Raw genomic sequence first — 24,891 nt, forward strand, 5'->3', positions numbered from 1 at the left:
TCATCAGCTGAGAACACTCTAACAAGTGGTCTGCAATACAGTACTTGAAATGGAGATATATGTAATGAAATTTTGTAGTGGATAATGTGGACATACCTATAGGCCTGCTTGAATTCCAAGTCTCAGCTCAGTGCTCATAGAATAGAGGCATGTGGTGGTAGTGGTGATCTTTTTAGCACAATGCTTTGTATGCTTCAACTTTAGTAGTGTTTCTAGAGATTTAGGGTCAGGTACACAAGCTGACTATCTCCAATTAGGGTCTCAGAATTTTTTTAAGCTGAAAGGAAAATTTTACCATGTCCAAAGAAGGAACTTAAATGCGAAAATTATTATGTTTCGCCATTTGTAAACGATTATTAAATGCAAATATTCGCCAAGCGCTAATCTCCGGGTACCCCGGTTTTCCCTGTTATATTTAATCCCAGAAACACTCTCCAATATCATTTCATTTCAACTTTCATCCATTAATCTTTGCCCCAGAGGAATGCAACAGGCTTCGGCAGCTGGCACAATTCCTATCCTCACCGCTAGATGCGGACTTCATTCATTCATTCATTCCATTCCTGACCCCGTCGAGTAACTGGAAACAGGCTGTGGATTTTTTCACGACTCTTTTGCCATGGTAGCCATGTTTCTGACGTCATAGTTCACCGCTTCAACTTGCTGGAAGTCAGCCATTATGAAACTATAACGTCACGAGCCAACATCTGCCATTTAATTTACATAAAATCACAAAGTGAGCACAACATGGGTTACAGCAGAAAATGATCACTTCACATCACAATGCATACTGATGATATAAATTCACCATAGAAATCACAATGAACAATTAAAATACTGGAAATTAAAAACAAAGGAAGAAAACATTAGAGATTGCTTCGATATTTTTTTTGCTAGGGGCTTTACGTCGCACCGGCACAGATAGGTCTTATGGCGACGATGGGATAGGAAAGGTCTAGGAGTTGGAAGCTAGCGGCCGTGGCCTTAATTAAGGTACAGCCCCAGCATTTTCCTGGTGTGAAAATGGGAAACCACGGAAAACCATTTTCAGGGCTGCCGATAGTGGGATTCGAACCTACTATCTCCCGGATGCAAGCTCACAGCCGCGCGCCTCTACGCGCACGGCCAACTCGCCCGGTGCTTCTATATCGCTTGAGCGCCAGATAATTATGGAGCAATTTACGAACGTGTGTGCATGTTTAGGAATCGGTAAAGCATGTAGAAACGATATGAAAGGATACATGAAGCAGCAATGAGGAGAGACCCTTCCTTTATGCTTGCCAGTGACCTACCGACACACCCAAATCTGTGTTATTACTCCCACGCAAAAATTAAAGCGAAGGCTTCATTACATTGCACGTTCACACAGTGGCAAGAATAGGAAGTAGTGTATTCAAATGGTACCCACAGGTTATTTTGGTATCCATTTCACGAACTGCCGGCATCGTCTACGAATCCAGCTGGCATTAATTTGCAAGCACTCGAGGTTAGTTTCATCGCACTTTGATGTGCAATAAAACACCTAAAACAACGCACTTGAATCCACCTGGAATGTACGAATCATTCCGTAATTACATTACACAATACCGCACAATGTGCATATACGACCCATTAATTAAATACATATCAAAACTTGAATTGACAGTAATGGCACTATCGCGACCGCGTGGTAATTGCTGCAGGTAACCACCATTTCGAATTATTGAGTTTCTACTGTATGTCTAATAGAATTTCACGGCGCTTGCAAGTGAACTGGCGATGTTCGGCTTGTAACCGGGATTCAAGAACAATTGTCATGAAGGAAGGAGGCCAACAATGAGAGAAACATACCGTAACTCATATATACATTAATCTTCATTATAGACTGTTATGCCTTTCAGTGCTCATTCTGCAAGCCTTGGTTAATTTAAAACATCTCCACAATCCTCTATTTGTAACTAGCACTGTAGCCTTGCTTACTTCCATGCATCTTATCTTTAAATAATTATAAACTGACTCTAACCATAATCGTCTTATCTTCCTCTACTTCTCTTACTCTCTGCGACAGAGACCATTATTCTTTTGTGTAACCTATCCTACATGCGCCTCCCATGACCCCACCACCGAAGCCGGGTTATCCAACTTACTCTCAACCATTGATTGCACTTTCCCTTCCAAAATGCCAGTGAACATCCTGCCGGGTATGATGATCCTAAACCTTCTTACTATCTATTGTTTGGAACTCTTCTTAATTATATTCATGTTCTTCTGTATAATTTTGTTGACGGTAGCCTTATTTGTCTCCAGACCGAGTTCACTTTCTCTATAATATGGCTATCCGAAGTGTACAGATGCTTAGGTCACCACAAGTCAGATAGTGGTGTGTATCATCAAAAAATTCTAAACGGAATAACCAAAGGATCATCCATACCCTAACATTTGTAGGCTTATTTCATGACTACGAAATGAATGCATGCCTTTATTATACTTGTCTTTTGGGTTGGTACACTGAACGATAATTATTATTCCTTGGTTTCCATTACAGATGATAAAGTAATGAGACGGATGAAGCGGAAAAAGTTCTCGCCAGTGCTGCAGAAGCCAGGCTTTAACCATGCAGACATAGATACTCCCCACAAGGAAGCTCTTCTGAAGACTGCGGAGGAGTACTGCGAACAGGCCAGGAGAACGGCGCTGACGGTCGATAAACTGAAAGGTACCGTACTTGCATGGGTCTTCAGGAGATGATAAGAAAGAAGAAGAACGTTGAGGACATAGAGGAATTAGTGTCATCTGGAGTGTGGTTATTAATACAGGGCGAGCTCCAGAATTTTTCACGACAGCCAAGTGGAAGGACATGGTCTTCTCAACAGAAAACTTTTGCTTTGGCTCCCTAAAAGAGGAGTCCAAAAATGTACCAATTCCTTCACTGCATAATGACTCTACCCAGTGAGAGGACTCTTTATAGACTGTTAATGATTATCCCATTGCAGCCAGGTTTCACTGAAGTTCTTCTTCAACACTTCAGAGGCTGAATCTTAATTAAGGCCAAGGCCGCTTGCATCCTGGAGATAGTGGATTCGAACCCTACTGTCAGCAGCCCCGAAGATGGTATTCCATGGTTTCCCATTTTCACACCAGGCAAATGCTGGAGCTGAATCTTAATTAAGGCCAAGGCCGCTCCCTTCACAGTCCTAGCCCTTTCCTATCCCATCATACCATAAGACGTATCTGTGTCGGTGCGACGTAAGGCAAATTTTAAAAAATACTCAGTACGCAGCAGTAATCCTATCTACCGTAGATGAGTGGCAACAGAAGACATAAAGAACATCACAACAAACAATGGTCAATGTAATTGTTGATCAATTTTATGAGCTTTCTATATTGTAGGCCTTCACATTTAGTTTTCTTTCGACTCTGTGATATTAGGACGTCTTATAAAATTATTTACAGCGTAGACTGTAGTACCTTATTCTTGAACTTCACATATTGATTTTCATTAAATTCTGTTTACCCATTTTCTTGTGACTCGACGCTGATATGGACTTGGTAACAAAAATCAACATTCATGAATATCTCTGTGATCATAGCTGGTACGGTAACAATGTATAAAACATAAATGATCGGAAATGTAATACTATGTAACTTTAGTTATGTAGTATTTATCGATACGACAACTAATAACATAAATATTTGAGAATTAAATTTTAGGCCTTCCCCTAAACTACCATTTCACTCAGCGTGAATAAAATTATTCATGGCCTAGATTTCAGTGGCTTATTCCTCGACTTTGCATACCGATTTTCATTCAATTCTCTTCAGCCGTTTTCTCGTGATGCATGTACATACATACAGACAGACAGAAATTACGGAAAATTACAAAGTGCATTTCCTTGTTACTGTGGACACGACTGATACAGAAATACCATCCTTTTTAAATTCTGAGCAATATACAGACAAAACTCTTATTTTATATATATAGATTACATTATAACAACTTATTTTTCATATAGCATCATGCATATGTAGATTAATCTTGATGTGTAGCCATCTTCATTCTTGCAGTAGCGTCCCCGATAGGAGCAAAGTCCCAGATAAGAGCGTTAACTGCCTCTTAAACTTTGGCATAGCTAAACTCGAAAATATTCTCCCAGATTGCACATAAACGAAAGTCATAGTATGCGTTTTCAACCGAAATTGGAGATAAATGTGCAAACTGACACATAAATTTAAACCGCACTTTTGTCTGGCTATTGTAGTATAGGCCTTAAATAGTGTAATGAATTGGAGGATCTTTTACTTTGTATATGTTTAGTGACATCGATATGAACCAACATGAGACTTTTAGTATGTAACATTTCTCCTATGTTACATGAAATTCTCATAATTCTATAGGAGTAGGCCTATATTTCTTTCCATTTCTGGTAGCGTACTGTCATATCAGGCTACCTCATACTATTACACAAAATTTAGAATGATTAATTTCTTATTTGTCAGCAGTTTCATATAATGTGCTTAACTATTTATTGAGAAGTTTCTTAATATTGCTAGGCGAAAAGTGAAGTCTACTACTATAACATAATGTGTCTTTCAAACTGACAGTTTATTTTTTCTTGTCTTCAATTTGTCTTGGCGTACGATTCATGACAAGATAATTCTGACTCTCTTTTATTCCTTAATGGGCTAGTTCTGTATTTATCCACGTAATGAATGCACTTTTTTCCCTCGTTTTTAAGAGAAAAATCTAGGGTGCATCTTTCATGCGAGGAAAAACTTACAGCACATTGAAACAGAAATAATCAATGGCATCAGTAATAGTATAGCAAACCAGTTACAACTGAAAACAATGTCTTTATGGTCTCACTGCTAATGAGTCTACAATCAGTCATTTTAAGATTAAACTTGTGTACCAGCACACAATAGAATTGAAGCAAAGTAGTAATTATTGGTAAAACAAAACATTAAGTTAACATTGTACTGCTAGTAATATGGTGAAACTTGTTGTGTAACTTCATATTTCAACTTATTCCAATCTATTGAAGAAACTGCCTTTCATCAACACAACTGACTACTTTATTTTAATTTTGTCTGGGGTAACCTGGTGCAGCTTCTGGCATATGCTATGATTTCAACTTTTAATATAAAATTAACATACAGTACATGACCAGGGGTGAGTTGTATATAATTATTTATTCATTTAAGGAACAAAAAAAAAACAGTGAGATAGAATAACATTACAAAGGCATAGTGTTTTTCATGAAGAAAAAAGATTATGACAACTGTGGATATAATGTTTTAAACCTTTTTATCATGTCCACTATCCGTGTTCTAATAATGTGTCTTTCGTCATTTTACGTGTTATTGTCTATAAGCTGAAGATGTCTCAAAACTAAGAGACAAAACATGTCCTTCTCTTTTGATAACACAAATAATACACTCATTGAAAGGTGGAAGTGTCTTGATTTTAATTATATGCTGTGTGTGGAAAATGCGTGTTACTGTGTGGATGGTAGTATTGTATGGCCCTAAGGGCTCTTAACTTGGGAGCATGGGTTGGTGACCAGAGGATCCTTACCTGAGTCCTGGCAATGCTCCCACTTACTCCTCACTTTCATCTATCCTATCCAACTTCCTTTGGTCAATTCTTGTTCTTTTCTGACCTCGACGGTGTTAGGTGTCGAGGACTAGGGATTTTTTTCATTTTTACGCCCTTCGTGGCCCTTGTCTTTCTTTGGCTGATATTTTCATTTTTCGAAGTGTTGGATCCCTTACATATATTCTCTCTGATTAATGTTATGTAGAGGATGGTTGCCTAGTTGTACTTCTTCTTAAAACAAGAATCACCACCACCACCACCACTAGTATTGTATGTGGTGCATAAGTTGCAGGGATGTTGGAAACAGCACAAACACCCAGTCCCCAACTATACGGAACTAATCATTTTACGATTGAAGTCTCCAACCTGCCCGGAACCCTCTGAAACGATGGCTATCATGTTGAGTGTTCAGCCAAGGAGTCAAACAACTGACTACAGCAAGGGGTCCAGCAACACTCAGTTGTAAGCCATTGAATGTATTTTGTTCATATTAAAAAGGAACATTAAGAGTTTTCACACATTTCTATTTAAAAACCTGAATTTCAACACTATTACTCTGCTCTTCACTTTTCATAATTTCCAAGAAACACTAAAACACACACACACACACACACACAATAAAATATTGCACAGTGTCATCCCCTTTACACACATGCCAGGGAAATAATTGCTATCCATTGCAGAAAATACATTGCGTGATCAGCACAACAGAGTCTGCAGCTATTAATCTTTTTTACTAGCTTTATTGCATGCTGTAAATCATCTAATTTTAAGATTTTGATATGTTGCTCAGACAAAAAGGAAAAAGGGCGATTGCAGAAACGGTGTTTAGACGGTGTTGAGGGTTAAACAATGATGATGATGATGATGCTTGTTGTTTAAAGGGGCCTAACATCGAAGGTCATCGGCCCAGGTTAAACAATGTATGGTTGCCACATTGCAGACATTATTTATCACTTAGACCCTGTCTAAAACCAATGTTCAACCGGTCATGTTTAAACACTGCCAAGAACACTGTTTAACCTCAAATTTTAGGAGTGAATCACAATCAGAGGTTATGTACCATAAAACATAATTTGTATTATCATGTTGAGACGATTCCGAAACGAAAGGTTAGTCCGATGACCACCCTGAGAGTCATCTACTGCGAAATCACAGCAATTCATTTGAAATGTACAATTTAAAACACGATTTCGCTTTTCAAGAGACTTGTTTCTTGAGACTGACACAAAAAATAGTCCGGTAATTGTCAACTTGACTACAGTTCTTGGAATGGATATATTTTATTATACATGGGATAATTTCCATGGGATTATAGATCACTTAGACTACGTATCAGAATTACTTGTCCCAATCGTCAGACGGCTGTCACATACAATACATCAACCGGGAAGAATTCACTTATATTATATTTACTGCCAAGTAAGCACACTTAATAGTCACAACTAAAAAGTAGATTGTGGTTTTTTTTATAATTGTCGCGCTAATTCAGATAAGTTTTCAGTAACTTTGAGATAAGAAAGGGCAAGGACTGGGAGGAAGAACCGTGGCCCTACTATTTGCCTGAGAACTCAGAGAATTAGTGTAGACGAAGCTTTATCTGACCCTGTAATAATTAAGAGGGGAATTCCTCAAGGCAGTATTATTGGACCTTTATGTTTTCTTATATATATCAATGATATGTGTAAAGAAGTGGAATCAGGGATAAGGCTGTTTGCAGATGATGTTATTTTGTACAGAGTAATAAATAAGTTACAAGATTGTGAGCGGCTGCAGGGTGACCTCGATAGTGTTGTGAGATGGACGGTGGGCAATGGTATGATGATAAACGGGATTAAAAGTCAGGTTGTGAGTTTCACAAATAGGAAAACTCCTCTCAGTTTTAATTACTGTGTTGATGGGGGTGAAAGTTCCTTTTGGGGATCATTGTAAGTACCTAGGTGTGTATATAAGAAAGTCACATAAGTATGATTGTTAATAAAGGGTGCAGATCTCTGCACATGGTTATGAGGGTATATAGGGGTTGTAGTAAGGATATAAAGGAGAGGGCATATAAGTCTCTGGTAAGACCCCAACTAGATTATGGTTCCAGTGTATGGGACCCTCACCAGGATCACTTGATTCAAGAACTGGAAAAAATCCAAAGAAAAGCAGCTCAATTTCTTCTGGGTTATTTCCAACAAAGGAGTAGCGTTACAAAAATGTTGCAAAGTTTGGGCTGGGAAGACTTGGGAGAAAGGAGACGAGCTGCTCGATTAAGTGGTATGTATGATATAGATGTTGATTCCCATAGGAAATCTGAAATATTTATCCCGAATGAGTAAATTTATAATACCAATTTTCCCAAAAATTTATAATGTCCAATAACGGACCATTTACATTGGTATTATTAAGTGGTATGTTCCGAGCTGTCAGTGGAGAGATGGTGTGGGAGGAGATCAGTAGACGAATAAGTTTGAGTGGTGTCTTTAAAAGTAGGAAAGATCACAATATGAAGATAAAGTTGGGATTCAAGTGGGCAAATATTCATTTATAAGAAGGGGAGTTAGGGATTGGAATAACTTACCAAGGGAAATGTTCAATAATTTTCCAATTTCTTTGCGATCATTTAAGAAAAGGCTAGCTGCCACCTGGGCAACTGCCCTAAATGCAGATCAGGATTGATTGATTGAAGAGTTACACGGAGAAGTTCCCAGAAGATGATAGGAAGTTTATCCTGATGTTTGATGAGATGACTCTGCAACCTGGGTTGTATTACGACGACAACAAGGGATACATTGTAGGATATCAGGATTACGATACAGGACTTGAGGAGTATGGTATTCCTGATAGGAGCAATCAGATTGCTGACCATGCCCTTGTATTCATGATTCAGGGTATCAAACGAAAATGGAAGCAACCTATTGCCTTCTTCTTCTCTAAAGGAAGCACAATATAATGAAATTTCCAAGATCTTTGAAATCATTTAAGAAAAGACTAGCTGTTGCGAGTAAACGTGTGTGTGTTTGTGCTTCTTACCTTTTGTTTTGAATAAATAAATACAAAATATAACTGTGTGCAGTATGCTGTATTTTATTTCTTCCTTTCCTTCTCCTGTTTTCCATTCCCATACATAAAAGTCGTGGGAAGGGTTAGCACCTCCTAGAGCACCTCACCAGGATGTGCTGGAAGGGTTCAATGAACGAACGAAAGAATGAGGTTATGTTAGATGGTGATTAACCCTAGAAGTGCCGAGTGTTTTTCCCTAAATGCCAGCCATTTTCGCATGTATTACACATTTATGTTTTAACAAATGTAAGCACGTTTAGATGCAGAAACTTTAGGCATGCAGCACACCATATTACTCAGAAAGCTGTATTTAAGATGCTTGTATAAGTATTTAGATCATTCACTTGCTTATCTGGCGCGTATCAGGCGATCAAAAATTTGGAAAACTAGAAAAAAAAAGTTTTTCATATTTTCAAGTTCACCATTAGTAATAAATAACCACTCATTTTAAAAATCACTATATACAAAACACGCGAAATTTCTTCTAATTTTTAAAAATATTAAATTCTCAAAAGTAAAAACAGAAATAAAATCACAGAAGAATAAACATTTCCGAGCTGCACTCAGTTCCGTCAGACGCCGAGCACTACTGTGAGTCATTCTCGGAGAGATTTATTTTCCTGCCGTGCCTCATAGGCCTCCAGAAATGCTGCAATTTATGAAAACATTCACGGTGCACCGTGTATTTATTAGAATGGCAATTTACTTTTTCATTTCGGAGACAGTTACATCAAACCAGGTTTGCATACGAGAAAAGGCCGCCATTTCTCCAGAATGTCTTTTAGTTTTTTTTTTTCGCCGCATAGCCATTACTTTCTTTCACCAAAAGCTTCCAAATCAAATCCGTAAAGAACAAGTAGAAATACATAATAGGTGTACTGTTTCGGGGCGGACAGATCCTAATGCCAGGATCCCTTACGCGGAACTTCTCGAAAACATCGAACTCCGGTTCGGGTGGATAAACCCTGCACCACTTTGGTGTTACGGAAACAGTGTCATTCAATGAAACGTCGTCAGGCCTGCTCTCTTCATCGGAATCACTTTCAACTTCAGATTCTGTAATATATTCTTCTCCGCTCTCAAAAGTATCATCAACTAAAGAAAATATATCGCTGGAAGAGGAAGCATCTCAATCATTTCAAGAACTTTGAGAATATCACTTGAATCACTTAGTTCATCATCCATAATGAAAGTTTACACTTCAAAAGAAACAATTTAAGAATAAAGTCAATAATATGTTGAAAGATAACGATATATATTCACAGAAACTAACAGAAACAGCGAGCGAGCGCGAAGTTACATAGCAACTGAGATCACAGGGGGATGATGAAATAGTAGGTGACTTTATACCTACCCTGACCTTGACTGAGTCATTTCCGGCTAGTGAGGAATGTGTGATGGAAGACTTGAAGCTTCTTCTTCAATGTCTTACTTATTAAAATAGCGTAAGTGAACAATAAATTATGTTATGACTGATTAAGCGAATGCATGTACTATGCGTCGCGCGTGCGACGTTGGCATTCTAGTGACACTCTATTGAGTCGCAAGCGCGACGTTTGGCAGTTCTAGGGTTAAGTAAATATGGGCGTTTTGGCGTTTTATATGATTTGTATTAACATTTTCAGTAATGAGTGTTGCATTTAATATTTAATAGGTGTAAATTTACATTAAAATGCGAACGGTGAAATAACGATACACGCAAGCGCAATAAAAGGATTGCCAACATACAAATACGGTAATTGCAATGTACTTTTGAAGTAAAAGATACGAGAGAAGCTTGTGATACAACTTTACTACCGAAATGCAATCATTATCTGTATATCAATTCAAATTTTTGAACAAAGTAACAACTGTCATTATCAAGTTTATAACGAGGTACTATCGTGCTATTTATTTCCTTATGTTTCCTTGGTCTATGTAAGCAAATACAGTATTTGATGTAAGGCATAACTTGAATGACAACAACTAAGAAATCTTTTATCATTGCAGTTGTAGTCATATAGCATTTAATTAAGAAGTTCGATTTCCAATATACACATTTCCCCTAACACTTTACCACGTTTAAAATGCTAGGGAAGTTTATATGTTTCAACATTGGCTGCAGGATGGACAATAAAAGACAATCGTCTGCTGTCTTCTCGTTTGTGTATTTGGTTGCACGTGTGGCGGGGTTGTCATAGTAAAATTGTCACCAACGTTTTGCGATGACAATGATTTAAAATAAGCAAAGAAGAAACTGTAGTTGAAAGAAGAACCGTTAATGAGAATGTTTATTTCTTTGATTTGATTATATATCTTATTAGAAGTTATCCTTTCTTATTTTTTCAAGAATGGCTGATAAAGGACCGGTAGTGAATACAAATAGCAGTGCAATAGATCAATATGTAAAAAGTGCTCAAAACGCCAAGGGACCAGCTGTAGTTGAAGTGATTAAACAAGCGTTAGAAGATCCAGGACTTTACGTATTTGGTGAACTGCTTGATGTCCAAAGCGTCAGTGAGGTTTGTGTTACATATCCTGTTAAAGATCCTCTGTGCTATTTCCATGTATGTGGTTATTTTAACAGTTTTCGAATGGTATCTAAAACATACACGTCTATAAGTAATGAGAAGGCATTTGTATGTCAATACCAATATTTTTTTTTTTACATTGAATATTTACTTTGGATTGGACCTTCAATTATTATTTCAAATATTATGTAGAAGTGGAAAGTAATTTTGTTTTGTTTCGTTCCATTCTATTCACTGTATACTAGATATGATTTATGCAACGTTCATTGAGTACAGATTGTATCATTTCTTATTTCTTTCAGTTGGCAAAAAGTGATCATTCTGACTACTTTGATTTGCTCCAGCTGTTTGCTTATGGAGTGTATCGTCAGTATTTGGAAAAAAGGAACAGTCTTCCTGTGTTGACTCCTACCCAGATGAAGAAGCTCAAGCATCTTACCATAGTATCAACTGCAGCTAAATCTAAGGTTGTTTGCTTAATTATATGTACTTCTTGTTTATTTAAGAATTTGCCCTTTATCGGGCGAGTTGGCCGTGCGGTTAGGCACGCGGCTGTGAGTTTGCATCCGGGAGATAGTGGGTTCGAACCCCACTGTCGGCAGCCCTCAAGATGATTGTCCGTGGTTTCCCATTTTCACAGCAGGTAAATTTTGGGGCTGTACCATAATTAAGACCACAGCCACCACCTTCCAATCTTTTCACTTTCCCATCCTTGCGTCGCTGAAAACCTTCGATGTGTTGGTGCGACGTTAAACTACTAGCAAAAGAAAATAGAATTAGGATTTGTTATTGCATACTTTATATGACATATTAAAATTTCCTTATTTGGGAGATATTGTTGATGTTGCAGTAGTAGGCCTAGAGTAGAGCTTCTGTTAATCAGAATAAAGGGTAGCATCGGATAACCAACAGTTCGGGTAATAATTAAAATGTAATTTTTAGATGTTAAGAAAGCTTTTTTTAACGTTTCAGGTGAAAGTAAAGGAGACAATACATATAGATACAATGTTAAAGAATTGTGATAAACCCAACTACTGTATATCCTTCTCTCTCTGTTTAGTGAACCATAAAAATACAGCCTTATTTACAGTTTGCATACTTTTTTTGGGCCCGCAGTTCCCTCGTGCCAGATCGGCAGAGTTCGGTAAACTTCTTAATCCGAGCTGACAGTGTCAACTGTGACAGTCGCTACAGCATTACAAGCAGTGGAGTGCAGTGCAGAATATTGTCAGAGTTCATAGGTAGATTACTGCAAGTGGAGAACTAGACCTATTGCATTTTATTTATTCTCTACTTTCCAATTACTAATTATCACAGTTGGTGTCAAAAAATTTGATTAGTGCTGAGTATGATAACTGGTTTAAAGGATGTAACTACTCTGAGCAACAACCCCATTAAATGCCCCTGCTGTTCACAAGATGAACCTTTCCTTTTTCAGCTTTTACATCTCTGATGATACACGGAAAAATTGTAACATGCCTGATGCTATTCCAGGCTCGTCACACCAGCTGTGATTTAAATGCCTTAGAACTAGCTTGGATGAAAATAAAGGGAATTGTTAGAGAACACATTATTACAGGAGACATGACAGCTGTTTGGCCGCACTGCAGGAAGAGAGGCGGAGGTGCAGCCTACCACTTCCCGCGTCCCACGCTGTGAGGGCTCAAGAAAATGTGCGCAGGTAGTACTTTCTCATTTTGATAGTAGGAAGAATTATTACATCAACTGGGAAACAGGAGGGTAATGCCTAATGATAGGCTGTCCGTGTACCCTCAAAATATTATGAAATGTTGCACGTGACATTGTCCGTTAGTTCAGCAGCTACTGAGCAAGTTGGCTGTGCCATTCGATGCATGTAGCTTGCATTCAGGAGATAGTGGGTTAGAACCCCACTGTCGGCAGTCCTGAAGATGAATTTCCGTGGTTTTACATTTTCACACCAGGCAAGTAGCCCTGTCCTATCCCATTGTCGCCATAAGACCTATCTGCTTCGGTGCAATGTAAAGCGAAATGTAAAAAAAAATATTTTAAGAAATTAAGTTTAGCAGCTACTAGCACTGCCATTAGCTGAGATATAATCAATCAATCAATCAATCAATCAATAAATCTCATGTCTAAAATGTTCAATAAATTTCCAAGAGTGACTGAATGGGTTGCTATATTTCTAGAAAATAGATCTCAGAGAATTAGAGTAGGCAAAGCTTTATCTGACCCTGTAATAATTAAGAGGGGACTTCCTCAAGGCAGTGTTATTGGACCTTTATGTTTTCTTATATATAAATGATATGAGTAAAGAAGTGGAATCGGAGGCTTTTTGGACTTTTTCCAGTTCTTGAATCCAGTAATCTTGGTGAGGGTCCCATACATTGGAACCATACTCTAGTTGGGGTCTTACCAGAGACTTATATGCCCTCTCCTTTACATCCTTACTACAACCCCTATACACCCTCATAATAGGAAGGTACATTCAGGGAAATGGGGTGGTCTAGGGAGCGGTGATAAGGGTACAGAGATCTGAAAGTCAAGTAGGGATGAGAAATTGCATCATTCTTACACATCAACACACATGTTCTGTTATCAACCCATGCAGAATAAAAATACAAGTAAATAAAACTGTAAAGAAAATGATGAGTAATACAGAAGAACAATATTTTCCTATGAAGCATACCTTAATGCAGTGTAAGGTACAGTTCACTAGCAGAAGATGTAGGCCAAGTACACTCTCTCATGTCTAACAGAAACATTGTTTTTAACAGGAATTCCTTGAGGTAGCCTACAAAGTGGTTCTTTTCCCTGCTGAATCCTGGAATGGAGTCTGTACCGTGTTTCATATGCTAACACAGGTTCGCAATATTTTGAGGGTGCATGGACAGCCTCTCATTAGGCATCACCCAGTTGATGTGAATGTGCACTAATCTCTCGTGTTCCAGGTAATTGTATGCTTTCTAGCAGTCAGAAATAATTACTGTATTGTTCCTGGCAATCATCATCATCATCGTCTTTATCCGGCTGTAGCCGGGTAGGGGCAAATATTGTTCCTCTCCACTTTCTTTGGTCTTACCACTCCTCCTCCAACACTGTGCCCCAGTCCAGGTTTCTTTCTCTAATACTGTGTTGGATTGTGTCCTTCCATCTCAATCGTGGTCGTCCACAGCCTCTCCTTCCTTGCGTTTGCATTTCCATCACCTTTTTTGGCATTTTTTTTGTTACTCATTCGCTTTATGTGCCCAAAACACCTTAGTCGGCTCTTCTCTATTCTGTCATTCATTTTTTCCACTCCGATTTCTTCCCGATTTTCTCATGCCTTATTTTGTCTCTTCTACTCTTCTGTATCATACTCCTCAAGAACTTCATTTCGGCTGCCTGTATTCGACTCTCATCCTTCTTTGTCATTGTCCAAGTTTCTGCTCCGTAAGTTGTTATGGATACGTAATACATATTGTGCATAGTTTCCTTTGCTTCCATTGGCCCATCTTTGTCCCATAACATGTTTCTTACACTATGATAGAAACAGCTTCCATCTTGAATCCTCTTACTAATCTCAGCATTCAGTCCAGCATTCTCCATTAATTCACTCCCCAGGTATTTGAACGTCTCCACTACTTCCAGGGGCTTGTCTGCAAATCTAATCTGACCTTTCCCTTCTTTCTCTCCTCTAGTCATAACAAGAGTTTTACTTTTCTACACATATTTTCAATCCACATTCTTCGATCTTCCCACTCGCCACATCCAACTGTTCTTGAACCTTCATGTCCTTTTCTCCCCAAAAGACAATATCATATGCAAATAACATGGTGTTCATTTCTCTTCCTATTCATTCTTTAATAACTGCCAGCAATGTCTCCTTGTCCTGTTTTTACAACAGGTACAACAGAAAAGTTTTTGTGGTTGTCTTTTTCCACCCCTCCAACTAGCCCCTGTCCTTCGTTGTGCAGTATATTACATTATATGTGTCTACTAGCTGATGTACCCATGCTTCGATACGGAATTCTACATCGTATACAGAATTCTAGGTTAGGTAGTGTACACATTGTGAGATTGTATTAAATTGCATAGCTCTTACCGTTACCCCAGAGATGCGATGGGGAAGTCACCAAACGTCTCTCCTGATGTAAAGACTGGGTTAGGGAATTCTCATCATTCACAATCAAGTTGGGGAATTTTCATTATAATGGCAAACACTCATTCTCCACCTGCCTTTTTACATTTAAGAAAGACAGTCTTAGTGGTTTACCCAACTGAAATCAACATAGGTCATTATAATGACGTCAGTAGGAATGTCACGCTTAAATACTGGATGAAATGAAAAACTACACATTTCCTCGCTTTTAACGAACAGTACTTTGCTGCCGATTTAACAGTCCAAAGTTCCAGAGCTGGAATGACCAGGCCGCAGACAGCCGCGAACAGTCATCTGCCGTATTCCGTTAAGTTTGCACACTGCTCATTCAAATTCGCATGTCAGAGTAGGGATCGAATTGCTGGAATACTATGATCAAACAATGTGTTGAGTATCAGTAGTATCACAAAATTTATGAACCAGAGGAAAGGCATGCTAAAGAAGAAAGTTATCTAACTCCCCAGCTATTTCCCGCCAGTATTCAGTCAGGCTGTTATACTCGGTATGCATCAGTAATTCCATCTATCGGAGATGAGTGGCGAATAAGAGATAAAGAACATCACAACAAACAATGGTTAATTTTATGAGGTTTCGACATTGTAGGCCTTCACATTTAGTTTTCTTCCGACTCTGAAATACCACTCTTACCGTAGTCAGTACGGTAAAACTGAATAAAACATAAATGATCGGAAATTGTATTCTCTATAACTTTTTTTATGTAGTACTTTTCGATAGGACCAAAAATATAGGTATTTAAAAATTAAATTTTAAGTGCCTTCCCATAAACTACCATTTCATCCAGGGTGAATATAATTATTTATAGCCTAGACTGTAGTTTCTTATTCCTCGACTCTACATACCGATTTTCATTACATTCTGTTTATCCGTTTGATCGTAGCTTGGCGTTGATATGGACTTGGCAAAATAAATCCAAATTCATGCATATGTTATCACAGCCCATATGGAAAAAATGTATAAGACATAAATCATCAGAAATTTAATTGTATATAACTTTGGTTTTTTAGTATTTATCGATAGGACCACTAATAACATAAATATTTGAGAATTAAATTTTAGTCCTTCCCCTAAACTACCATTTCACTCAGCGTGAATAAGATGCTTTATAGCCTAGATTGTAGTGGCTCATTCCCTGACTTTATTTATCGATTTTCATTAAATTCTCTTGAGGTGTTTTCTTATGATTCACGTACGTACATACAGACAGAAATGACGGAAAATTAAAAAGTGCATTTCCTTGTTGCTGTGGACTCGTCAGATACAAAATTACCATGATTTTTAATTTCTGAGCAATGTACAGACAAAACTCTCATTTTATATACCGTATAATCCCAAAATAAGACCTGCACCCTAAATTTGGAACTGCAAAATGCGGAAAAAAAAAATAAAAATTCAAATAACTTACATACCTATTTAATTTTCTTCAAATATACCACAAATATAAATTCAAACAGCTTACAATTTATAAAATCATCACAGAAATCATAAGTAAAATCGGTCCGATACTCAGATCATTCACAGTTCACCGTCGTCATCTGAAGTTTCACCATAGGAACTATCGTCGCTGGCATCTTTCCACAAATAGTCGTTCTCACTACCGGCCACTGAATTTGAAATTCCACATTTCTTAAAGCTTTTGGATACTAGATCATTGGGAATGCGCACCCATGCGGTGTTGATCCAGCTGCATGTTAGTCCCACTTCAGGCCTCTTCACTCGTCCGGTTGGTGTTAACGCGTGATCACCATCAGACATCCATTCAGTGTACAACTGTTTCATTGCAGTTTTGAAAGGCACGCACACATCCAACGGCTCTGGAGAAGAAGTGAGTCCTCCGGGAATTATCGCAAGATCGGTTTTTCCTTTCCTGATCATATCTTTCACTGCGTCAGTTGTATGTCTTCGGTAACTGTCCAACACAAGCATGTTTCGTTTTTGTAACAAAGCTCCCGGGCGACGTTGCCAGACGCACTTCACCCAGTCCTCAACTAACGCACTGTCCATCCAGTCGGACTCATGTGTTCTAACAACAACACCGGACAGCAAGTTTCCTTCTGGAAGTGTTTTCCTTTTCAGAACCACATATGGAGGAAGTTTGGTTCCATCCGCTAATACGCACAACATTACCGTGCATGGTTGCTTTTCGTTACCACCTGTTCTGATGGTTACACTTTTAGAACCCTTCGTATCCACTGTATTTTCCAACAGCATTTCAAAATAGACAGGTGTTTGGTCAGCATTCCCAGTTAGCGACAGCAAATAAGAATTTTGCTTCCTCAAATGAATAATGTGACGCTGAAAGGCCGTTAATTTTTCTTCATACGCCCCAGGGAGACATCGTGAAATAGACATACGTCTCCGAATGCATAATCCCTTTCTCCAATAAAAGTTTCGGTTCCGTCCGCAGCTTGCAGTAAAACCCTGTGTATTGAGTTCAATTGATACATTTCACGAGAAACACCATATCCTAACTCACGTTTTTCTATCACAAAATTGTGGAGTCGTTCTTCAGTTTCCGGAAACACTGCACTCCACCCGTGGAACGCTCTGTGGTCGCCGTTACTTTTAAAAAGTTTTTCCTTCTTCCGCCAATCACGAATTCACAATTCATCAATATCATACTTTCTGCCAACGGCACAATCTCTATTCACTATTTTATTCCCCTTTTTAGTCTTGTTTAATCATAATGCTATAATATTTTGTGTAATGTATATGTATGTATGTATGTACCTATCTATGCTTATTTCTCACATTTTGGCTGAAGATGACGCTAAATAGCGTTGAAACTAGTTCCAAGTAAACATGTTGTAACTTAACCATTATAACATATATTTGTATTGAAAAGGTGGTCGTCGCCATAAGACCTATCTGTGTCGGTGCGACGTAAAGCCCGTAGCGAAAAGGTGAAAAGGTGGACCCCTTAAGTTACCTCTCTTACAACTTTAAGTTTCACACGCACAGTAAATGACAGCAGACGCCGTTTTGAATCCATTGCTTACTATCAAGACAGCACTTTCACGGGACAGATACGGAACTCGAATGTGAGTGAGGTGGACTTCCGTAACCAACAGTCTCGACTCTCGCAAAGTACAATATCCTGCGAGATCAGCTATTTGCACACCCAGCATGCCAGCAACACTTGTGAAACAAATTATGATCGAGCATCCGCAGCAGCGGCTTTCATATTTACTGCATATTTACCCATATTCTTTTATTTACCGTACTTCATTACCTTACATTTCGCGTTTACATGCCACTGTAACTGTATTGAGGAAAAATTCAATCTTGTTTTATAGAATGCAACTATAACACAATAAGACCTAAATGCCAGTTTACGTGTGGAATATTGAGTATGGTAACCGTATTAAAATCTGTTTCAATACTCCATGTAAACTTAGTAAATATTTACGAGAATGAACGGCTTGAATACAACCCACACCAAAGATTTAGAACCACTATTTTGTGAAAAAAGTGCGGGTGGTATTCAGAATTATACGGTATACTTTATTTTCTTTATACTAAAAATACGGGATACGTTTGATCTCGTATTTGAGACATCTTCAGCCGTAAAAAATCATTGATTAAAATGTGACAAGACTGGCCATTGAGAATATTCCTATTATATATACATTTAAGTTTTCAAACTTTTTTGTATTTTCTTCATGCTGTTGAGAAAAGTCTTTCATATTTATTAATACCATTAGAAACAATATTAACTATATATATACATTATAATCTAAAACACTTAAGGAACATACTTAGTTCTTCTATTGGAAACAGGACCCTAATTGATCTTAAAGTGACTAATAACCCTCAGAAAGTTCTAACTCCTGGACAAATTTCAGTACCGGCCATGTCCACTTACGACCTTATATTCCTTGCGTACTCGATTCATATTCCAAAATATAAACCTAGATATGTAACATGCAGGAATTTAAAAGACATTGACATTAATCATTTAGGATATGATGCCTACAGCCTTCCGTGGCATGACATTTTAAATCTAGACGACATTGACACAAAAATTATTAAATTTAATTCATTAATACATAGCCTATATAACAAACATGCATTGAAGAAACAGATTGGAGTGTCCCAGAAACCTAATCCATGGCTAACCTGTGAGCTTTAAAAGATGTCTTAGTGTGGTGCTCTTTTTCGATGCTACAAATGTATTTGTGACCAAACTGACTATGAAAATTACAGAATAATTTGGAATAAAACTAAACAAATGATACGTAATCTTAAATTAAAATATGTTTAAGATTTAATAAGTAACTTAAATAGGGTTAGTGCCTGGAAGCATCTCCAAGCTATGGGTATTGGTAAAATGAGGGAAAAGAACCGGACATTCCACTTGACGAGCTGAACGCGTATTCCATGGAAGACAGGATTCAATCTGATCCTCTTAACAGACAGCAAACAGATAACGACCCATCACTTGTCCCTCAAAATCCGCCGTTTTGCCTTTCGTACACTAATGAAGTTAAGAAAGTCCTGTACTCTATTAACTCCAGGACGAGTTGGCCATGCGGTTAGGGTCGCGCAGCTGTGAGCTTGCATCTGGGGATAGTGGGTTCGAACCCCACTGTCGGCAGCCCTGAAGATGGTTTTCCGCGCTTTCCCATTTTCACACCAGGCAAATGCTGGGGCTGTACCTTAATTAAGTTCACGGCCGCTTCCTTCCCACTCCTAGGTCTTTCCTGTCCCATTGTCGCCATAAGACCTATCTGTGTCGGTGCGACGTAAAGCAATTTTTTTTTTTTTTTTAAATCCAGGCCGAGTGGGGTCAGTGATATTCCTATCACTTTTATACACAATATTATTAGTGCCGTTCTCCCCATTCTCACCCATATGTTTAATTATTGTCTGAAGAATGGCACACGCCCAACCATTTAGAAATTAGTTAATGTCATCCAACTTCCTAAGAATCCAGGTTCGAAACTTTTATCTGATTACCGTCAAATTTCTATTCTTCCTGCCCTCTCCAAAGCACTAGAACTGTTGTTACATGTTCAAACACGGGAATACCCACACTCTCACTCCCTTCTGGATGCGCTGCAGTCTGGCTTCAAGAAGGGCCAAAATACAGCAACTGCCTTACTGAAAGGACTGACGACATCAGACAAGCAATGGATGAAAGACAAGTGACTATACTCACACTCCTCGACTTCAGCAGTGCTTTTGACATGATCAGTATTCAGATAGTGTTAAAAAAGCTTTAATAATTTTTCGGTACTTAAGCTTCAAACTTATTTGCTCTTACCTTGCAGATCATAAGCAGTGAGTTATAGCTCACGATATTACCTCACAGTGGCGGGTCAGGAAGGCTGGAGCTCCACAGGGTTCTGTACTTGGTCCTCTCTTGTTTGCCTTCTATATTAATGATATATCCTCTAAAATAAAGTATAATAGATATCATGTTTTTTGCTGATGACCTCCAAATTTACTGCCAAACCAAACCCCATGGCACTACAGCCCTTGAAGGGCCTTGGCCTACCAAGCAACCGCTGCTCAGCCTGAAGGCCTGCAGATTACAAGGTGTTGTGTGGTCAGCACGACGAATCCTCTCGGCCGTTATTCTTGGCAAAAATTTACTGTATAAAAATTATACCATTCCTCCAGTGACATTAAATGCAACCGTAATCCTGTTCAGTAAGGAAGTGAAGAACCTAGGTATGACCTTTCAAAATCTGGACTGATCTGCACATGTAAGAAATATGTGTAGAAGATCTACGCAACGCTACACCTTCTGAAACTACAGAAGGACATTTTGCCACAAGACGTAAAGATAAAAGTTCTCCAAACATTGATACTACCAGTACTTGACTAATGCGACAATGTCCTCGTTGATGCGACACGTGAACAAACTACGAAACTTCAGCGAGCATTGAACTGTAGTCTTCGATTTGATTTTAACTTGAGTTATTTGCTCACATTACTCCTAGCTACACAGCTCTTTCCTGGCTGAAATCCAAAGGTGGCGGAAGTTTCACATCCTTACGTTGATTTGTTGAACTCTGAAGGAAAATCTATCCGAATACATTTCTTCAAAATTCCATTTATTATCCTCATTCCGTAATTGTAACACTAGACCTAGATCTGGCACTTCCCTTGCTATTCCCATTAACCACTCTTCAATGTATAATAGATCCTTTGTTGTTGCTGAGTCACGACTTTGGAATTCACTTCCAGCTGCTCTCGGGAACTCTAACTCAACAACAAAATTTAAAATTGCATGTAGAGGTTGCCTGCTGAATACCACTGATTGTTTTGTGTGGTTGGTAACGTCTGATAGGTTGTGTGATTGTGGTACGTAGGTTAGTAATCGTTGGCATTTTACTGTACAGCTGAAGAACTCTGTTGTTCTTATAATTAACCTAATATTAATTATTATATTTTTTATTGTTAAAGAGTAAATGTAAATAATATTTAGCTTTTAACTCATGTACATAGATCATTGTTTATTGCCACACTTGTATTTCCGTTACTTCATTATTATTATTATTATTATTATTATTATTATTATTATTATTATTATTATTATGTTCTGTTTATGCACTGTTTTATGTTTTTCAGTTTGTATGTACCTTTTTTATTAAGTTATGACTTATTCCCAACCTTTCTTACTTTTATGCTTCAGATTTCTTTTTATCTTTTTTTGATTTGTTGAGCTTTGCTTTCATTCTTCTTTATATGTTCTTCATATGTGTTATTTAAGTTAGTAATCCTTGATTTTATAATAGAATAGTACATCTGTTTTATATATGTATTAAATTGTAATTTACATGGTTAAGTGTAAGAGAGGGCCACAAGCTCTAACTTCACCACTACTAAAGTCAAATACGTAAATAAATACATAGAGTTTATGTAAAATTGGGCTTGTTTTTCTGTAAACAACTCTTCAATATATATTGATTATACGCACTGTAGTTTTTTGGTGTAGCCTTATTTCAAACTGTACGGAAGAGGGGCCTTTTCAAGGTGTATTGTAAACCAACACGGACTTAGTATATCATTTCAAAAATCTCAGTCCCGGTCTCGGGGACCGCACTATTTTTTACACCCCTGATTCTAGGAACTCTGTTGGCATTGGAGACATGCGCGTCTCAGTAGCTTTCTTATTCTCAGTCTACTGCCTGTTACCACGGTAGTCAGTGTTGGAGGTGCTGTGTTGGCTTTCGTATTCTTAATGCAACGTCCAGGGGACTGCACAACTGTGAGTGTGCAAGTCATTGACAGACTAAACATTTATTTTGCATTCTCTGTGTTTGTTTTCCGTATCTGTTAATGACATTAACTGGTGAACTATGTCTAGTAACCCTGGTCCATTGCGTGTGAATACGAACGATCCTAATTTTGATGAAAAGGTTTCGAAAATTATGGATGATCTAGGAAGTGATGTATCCGACGTTGACATTTCTGACAAAGAGGATGGTGATTTTATACATAGCGAACATGACTCAGACACCTGTGTGTCGGGTGACTGTGAAAGTGGAGAGGAGATTGCCAAAGGAGAATCGGAAAGTGAAAATGATGAGGAACACGATAGGAAATATTTTTATAGCAGAAATAGATTCAGGTGGTCGGCAGTGGAACCGAACAGGAATATCAGAACTCCAGCTCGCAATATAGGCCTACTGAAGATCCCAGCACTTTGCCCCGATCTAAGAAGACATACCCAAGTAGACCCACTTGTTCCTTGGACATCTTTTCAGTGATGCCATGTTAAATGAAATACTTGTGTGGACAAATAAAAAACTGGAAAACATCCGGAGAAAATACTTTCTTGGCCTTCTCATCTACACTTCAGTATTCAAATCAAATATTGGAGACATTCGCTCTCTGTTCTGTACAGACGGAACAGGTCGAGATATTTTCCATATTACAATGTCGTCAGCAAGGTTTGCTGTAATTCTCAACTGTCTGAGATTTGATAACCCTGATGAAAGGAACTTACATAAGATTTCTGATCCAGGTGCTGCTATAACGAACATTTTACAGAAATTCAGTGAAAGTTCGCAGAGGTCCTATACTCTAGGGGATAATGCTACTGTGGATGAAATGCTAATTGCCTTTAGAGGCCACTGTAAATTTAAAATGTTCATTCCTTCCAAACCAGCAAAGGATGGCCTGAAGCTTCAATGTCTTGCTATGTTTTGCTTATCTTTACTGCGGGAAAGGTACTGATGGAGCAGGGCTTCCCCAAGATGAGAGGAAATATGCTGTTCCTACTCAGGCTGTCCTGAGGTTGTGCAAGCCGATAGCAGGTAGTAACTGAAACATTACCGCTGATACCTGGTATGTTTCAATTGAACTTGTGGGTGTGCTGCGGAAGAATGTTTTGACATTAGTGGGAACTATGAAAAAGAACCGAAAGGAAATTCCTGCATCTTTCTTGCTGTCACGGAAATGTGAAGCTAGAACAACACTGTATGCTTTCACCAAAGACATTACACTAATTTCCTTCATGCCCAAAAACGGGAAGAGCGGCAATTCTCAAATCAACAATGCATCACTCCAGAGAAGACGACATGGAAACTGGAAAATCTGAAATCATAGCCCACTGTAATAACACAAAAGGTGGTGTTGATACTGTAGACGAAAAGAATGCTGAATACTGTTCAAGCCGCCATACACAGCGCTGGCCAATGGCTGTGTTTTTTTGTGTCCTTGATATGAGTGTTATCAACTCATACTGTATATTGTTCACCAGTCGTTCAAGGAAAAAACTGAACTTAGCAGGATGGACATCATGAAAGCTCTTGCAAAACAATTGATTGAGCCTTCATTGCAAGAAAGATTAATGAACAAACACCTTCCACGAGAACTTAGCACACTGGGGCGAAACGCTGGCAACCAAGAATGAGTTAGCTGGAAAATTTATAATGTCCAATAACGGATCAACTAGATATTAGTATTACGAGTTGTGGGAGCCGAAGTAGATCTCCATGAAGACCTACAACAGGACGACAAACTGCCGAGGGATGGAAGGAAGACATGTTGAATTTGTCTGCCAAAAAAGAAGAGGAAGACAAGCTACTTGTGTCGCAAGTGCAGAGTTCCAGTTTGTTTAGAATGTTATGCCCGCAGTGCGCATAAGGTCACTTTGAGTAATGCAGATTTTTTCTGTAAAATTTATTGTTGGATAAACTTATCAATTTATACACCAGCGAGTCCTGTATAAAATTAAATTACAATATTCAAGTTTTTAGGAAGTAACAACCTTTAGTTATTTCGATTTGTGTCCATGTCTGCAAACTTTTATGGTAATTTTGAGTGTAATATGAACAGATTACTTTCACAACGGTGGAACTTCATTTGTAAACCTGTTGCATTATATGTTTTATTAAGGAATAAATATGTAGTACAAAATGCAAAAAATAGTGTTAGAAGGAAATTTTTACATATATGACCCACCTTCCAAACGCAGTCCACAGGACCGCACAACTGTAGTTGTGTCAGAAATATTCATGACTTCGATTAAGGGTTAAGTTGGGTAGAAATCAGACGCTTCAGTTTGCCTTTGTAGCAGGTACCAGAGGTACATTCAGTGTAGTAGACTCCAGGAGCTTGTAATTTTATTGTGTCTCTGACTTGTTTCAGATAAACGAACTTCC

General features: G+C 38.3%; 1 protein-coding gene across 1 annotated transcript in view; it reads left to right on the plus strand.

Annotated features, from left to right (window-relative positions):
- The first annotated feature begins 10,777 nt into the window (after nucleotides 1-10,777).
- The window catches only part of LOC136876679 (COP9 signalosome complex subunit 7b), a 68,203-nt gene continuing 54,089 nt past the window's right edge, over nucleotides 10,778-24,891 (plus strand). Inside the window, exons 1-2 of the mRNA XM_067150595.2 lie at nucleotides 10,778-11,124; nucleotides 11,436-11,600. Of these exons, the coding sequence (XP_067006696.1) occupies nucleotides 10,954-11,124; nucleotides 11,436-11,600 (336 nt within the window). The 5' untranslated portion in view covers nucleotides 10,778-10,953. The remainder of the gene's footprint in view (nucleotides 11,125-11,435; nucleotides 11,601-24,891) is intronic.

This window comes from Anabrus simplex, chromosome 1 (genome assembly GCF_040414725.1).
Source record: "Anabrus simplex isolate iqAnaSimp1 chromosome 1, ASM4041472v1, whole genome shotgun sequence".
NCBI lineage: Eukaryota > Metazoa > Arthropoda > Insecta > Orthoptera > Tettigoniidae > Anabrus > Anabrus simplex.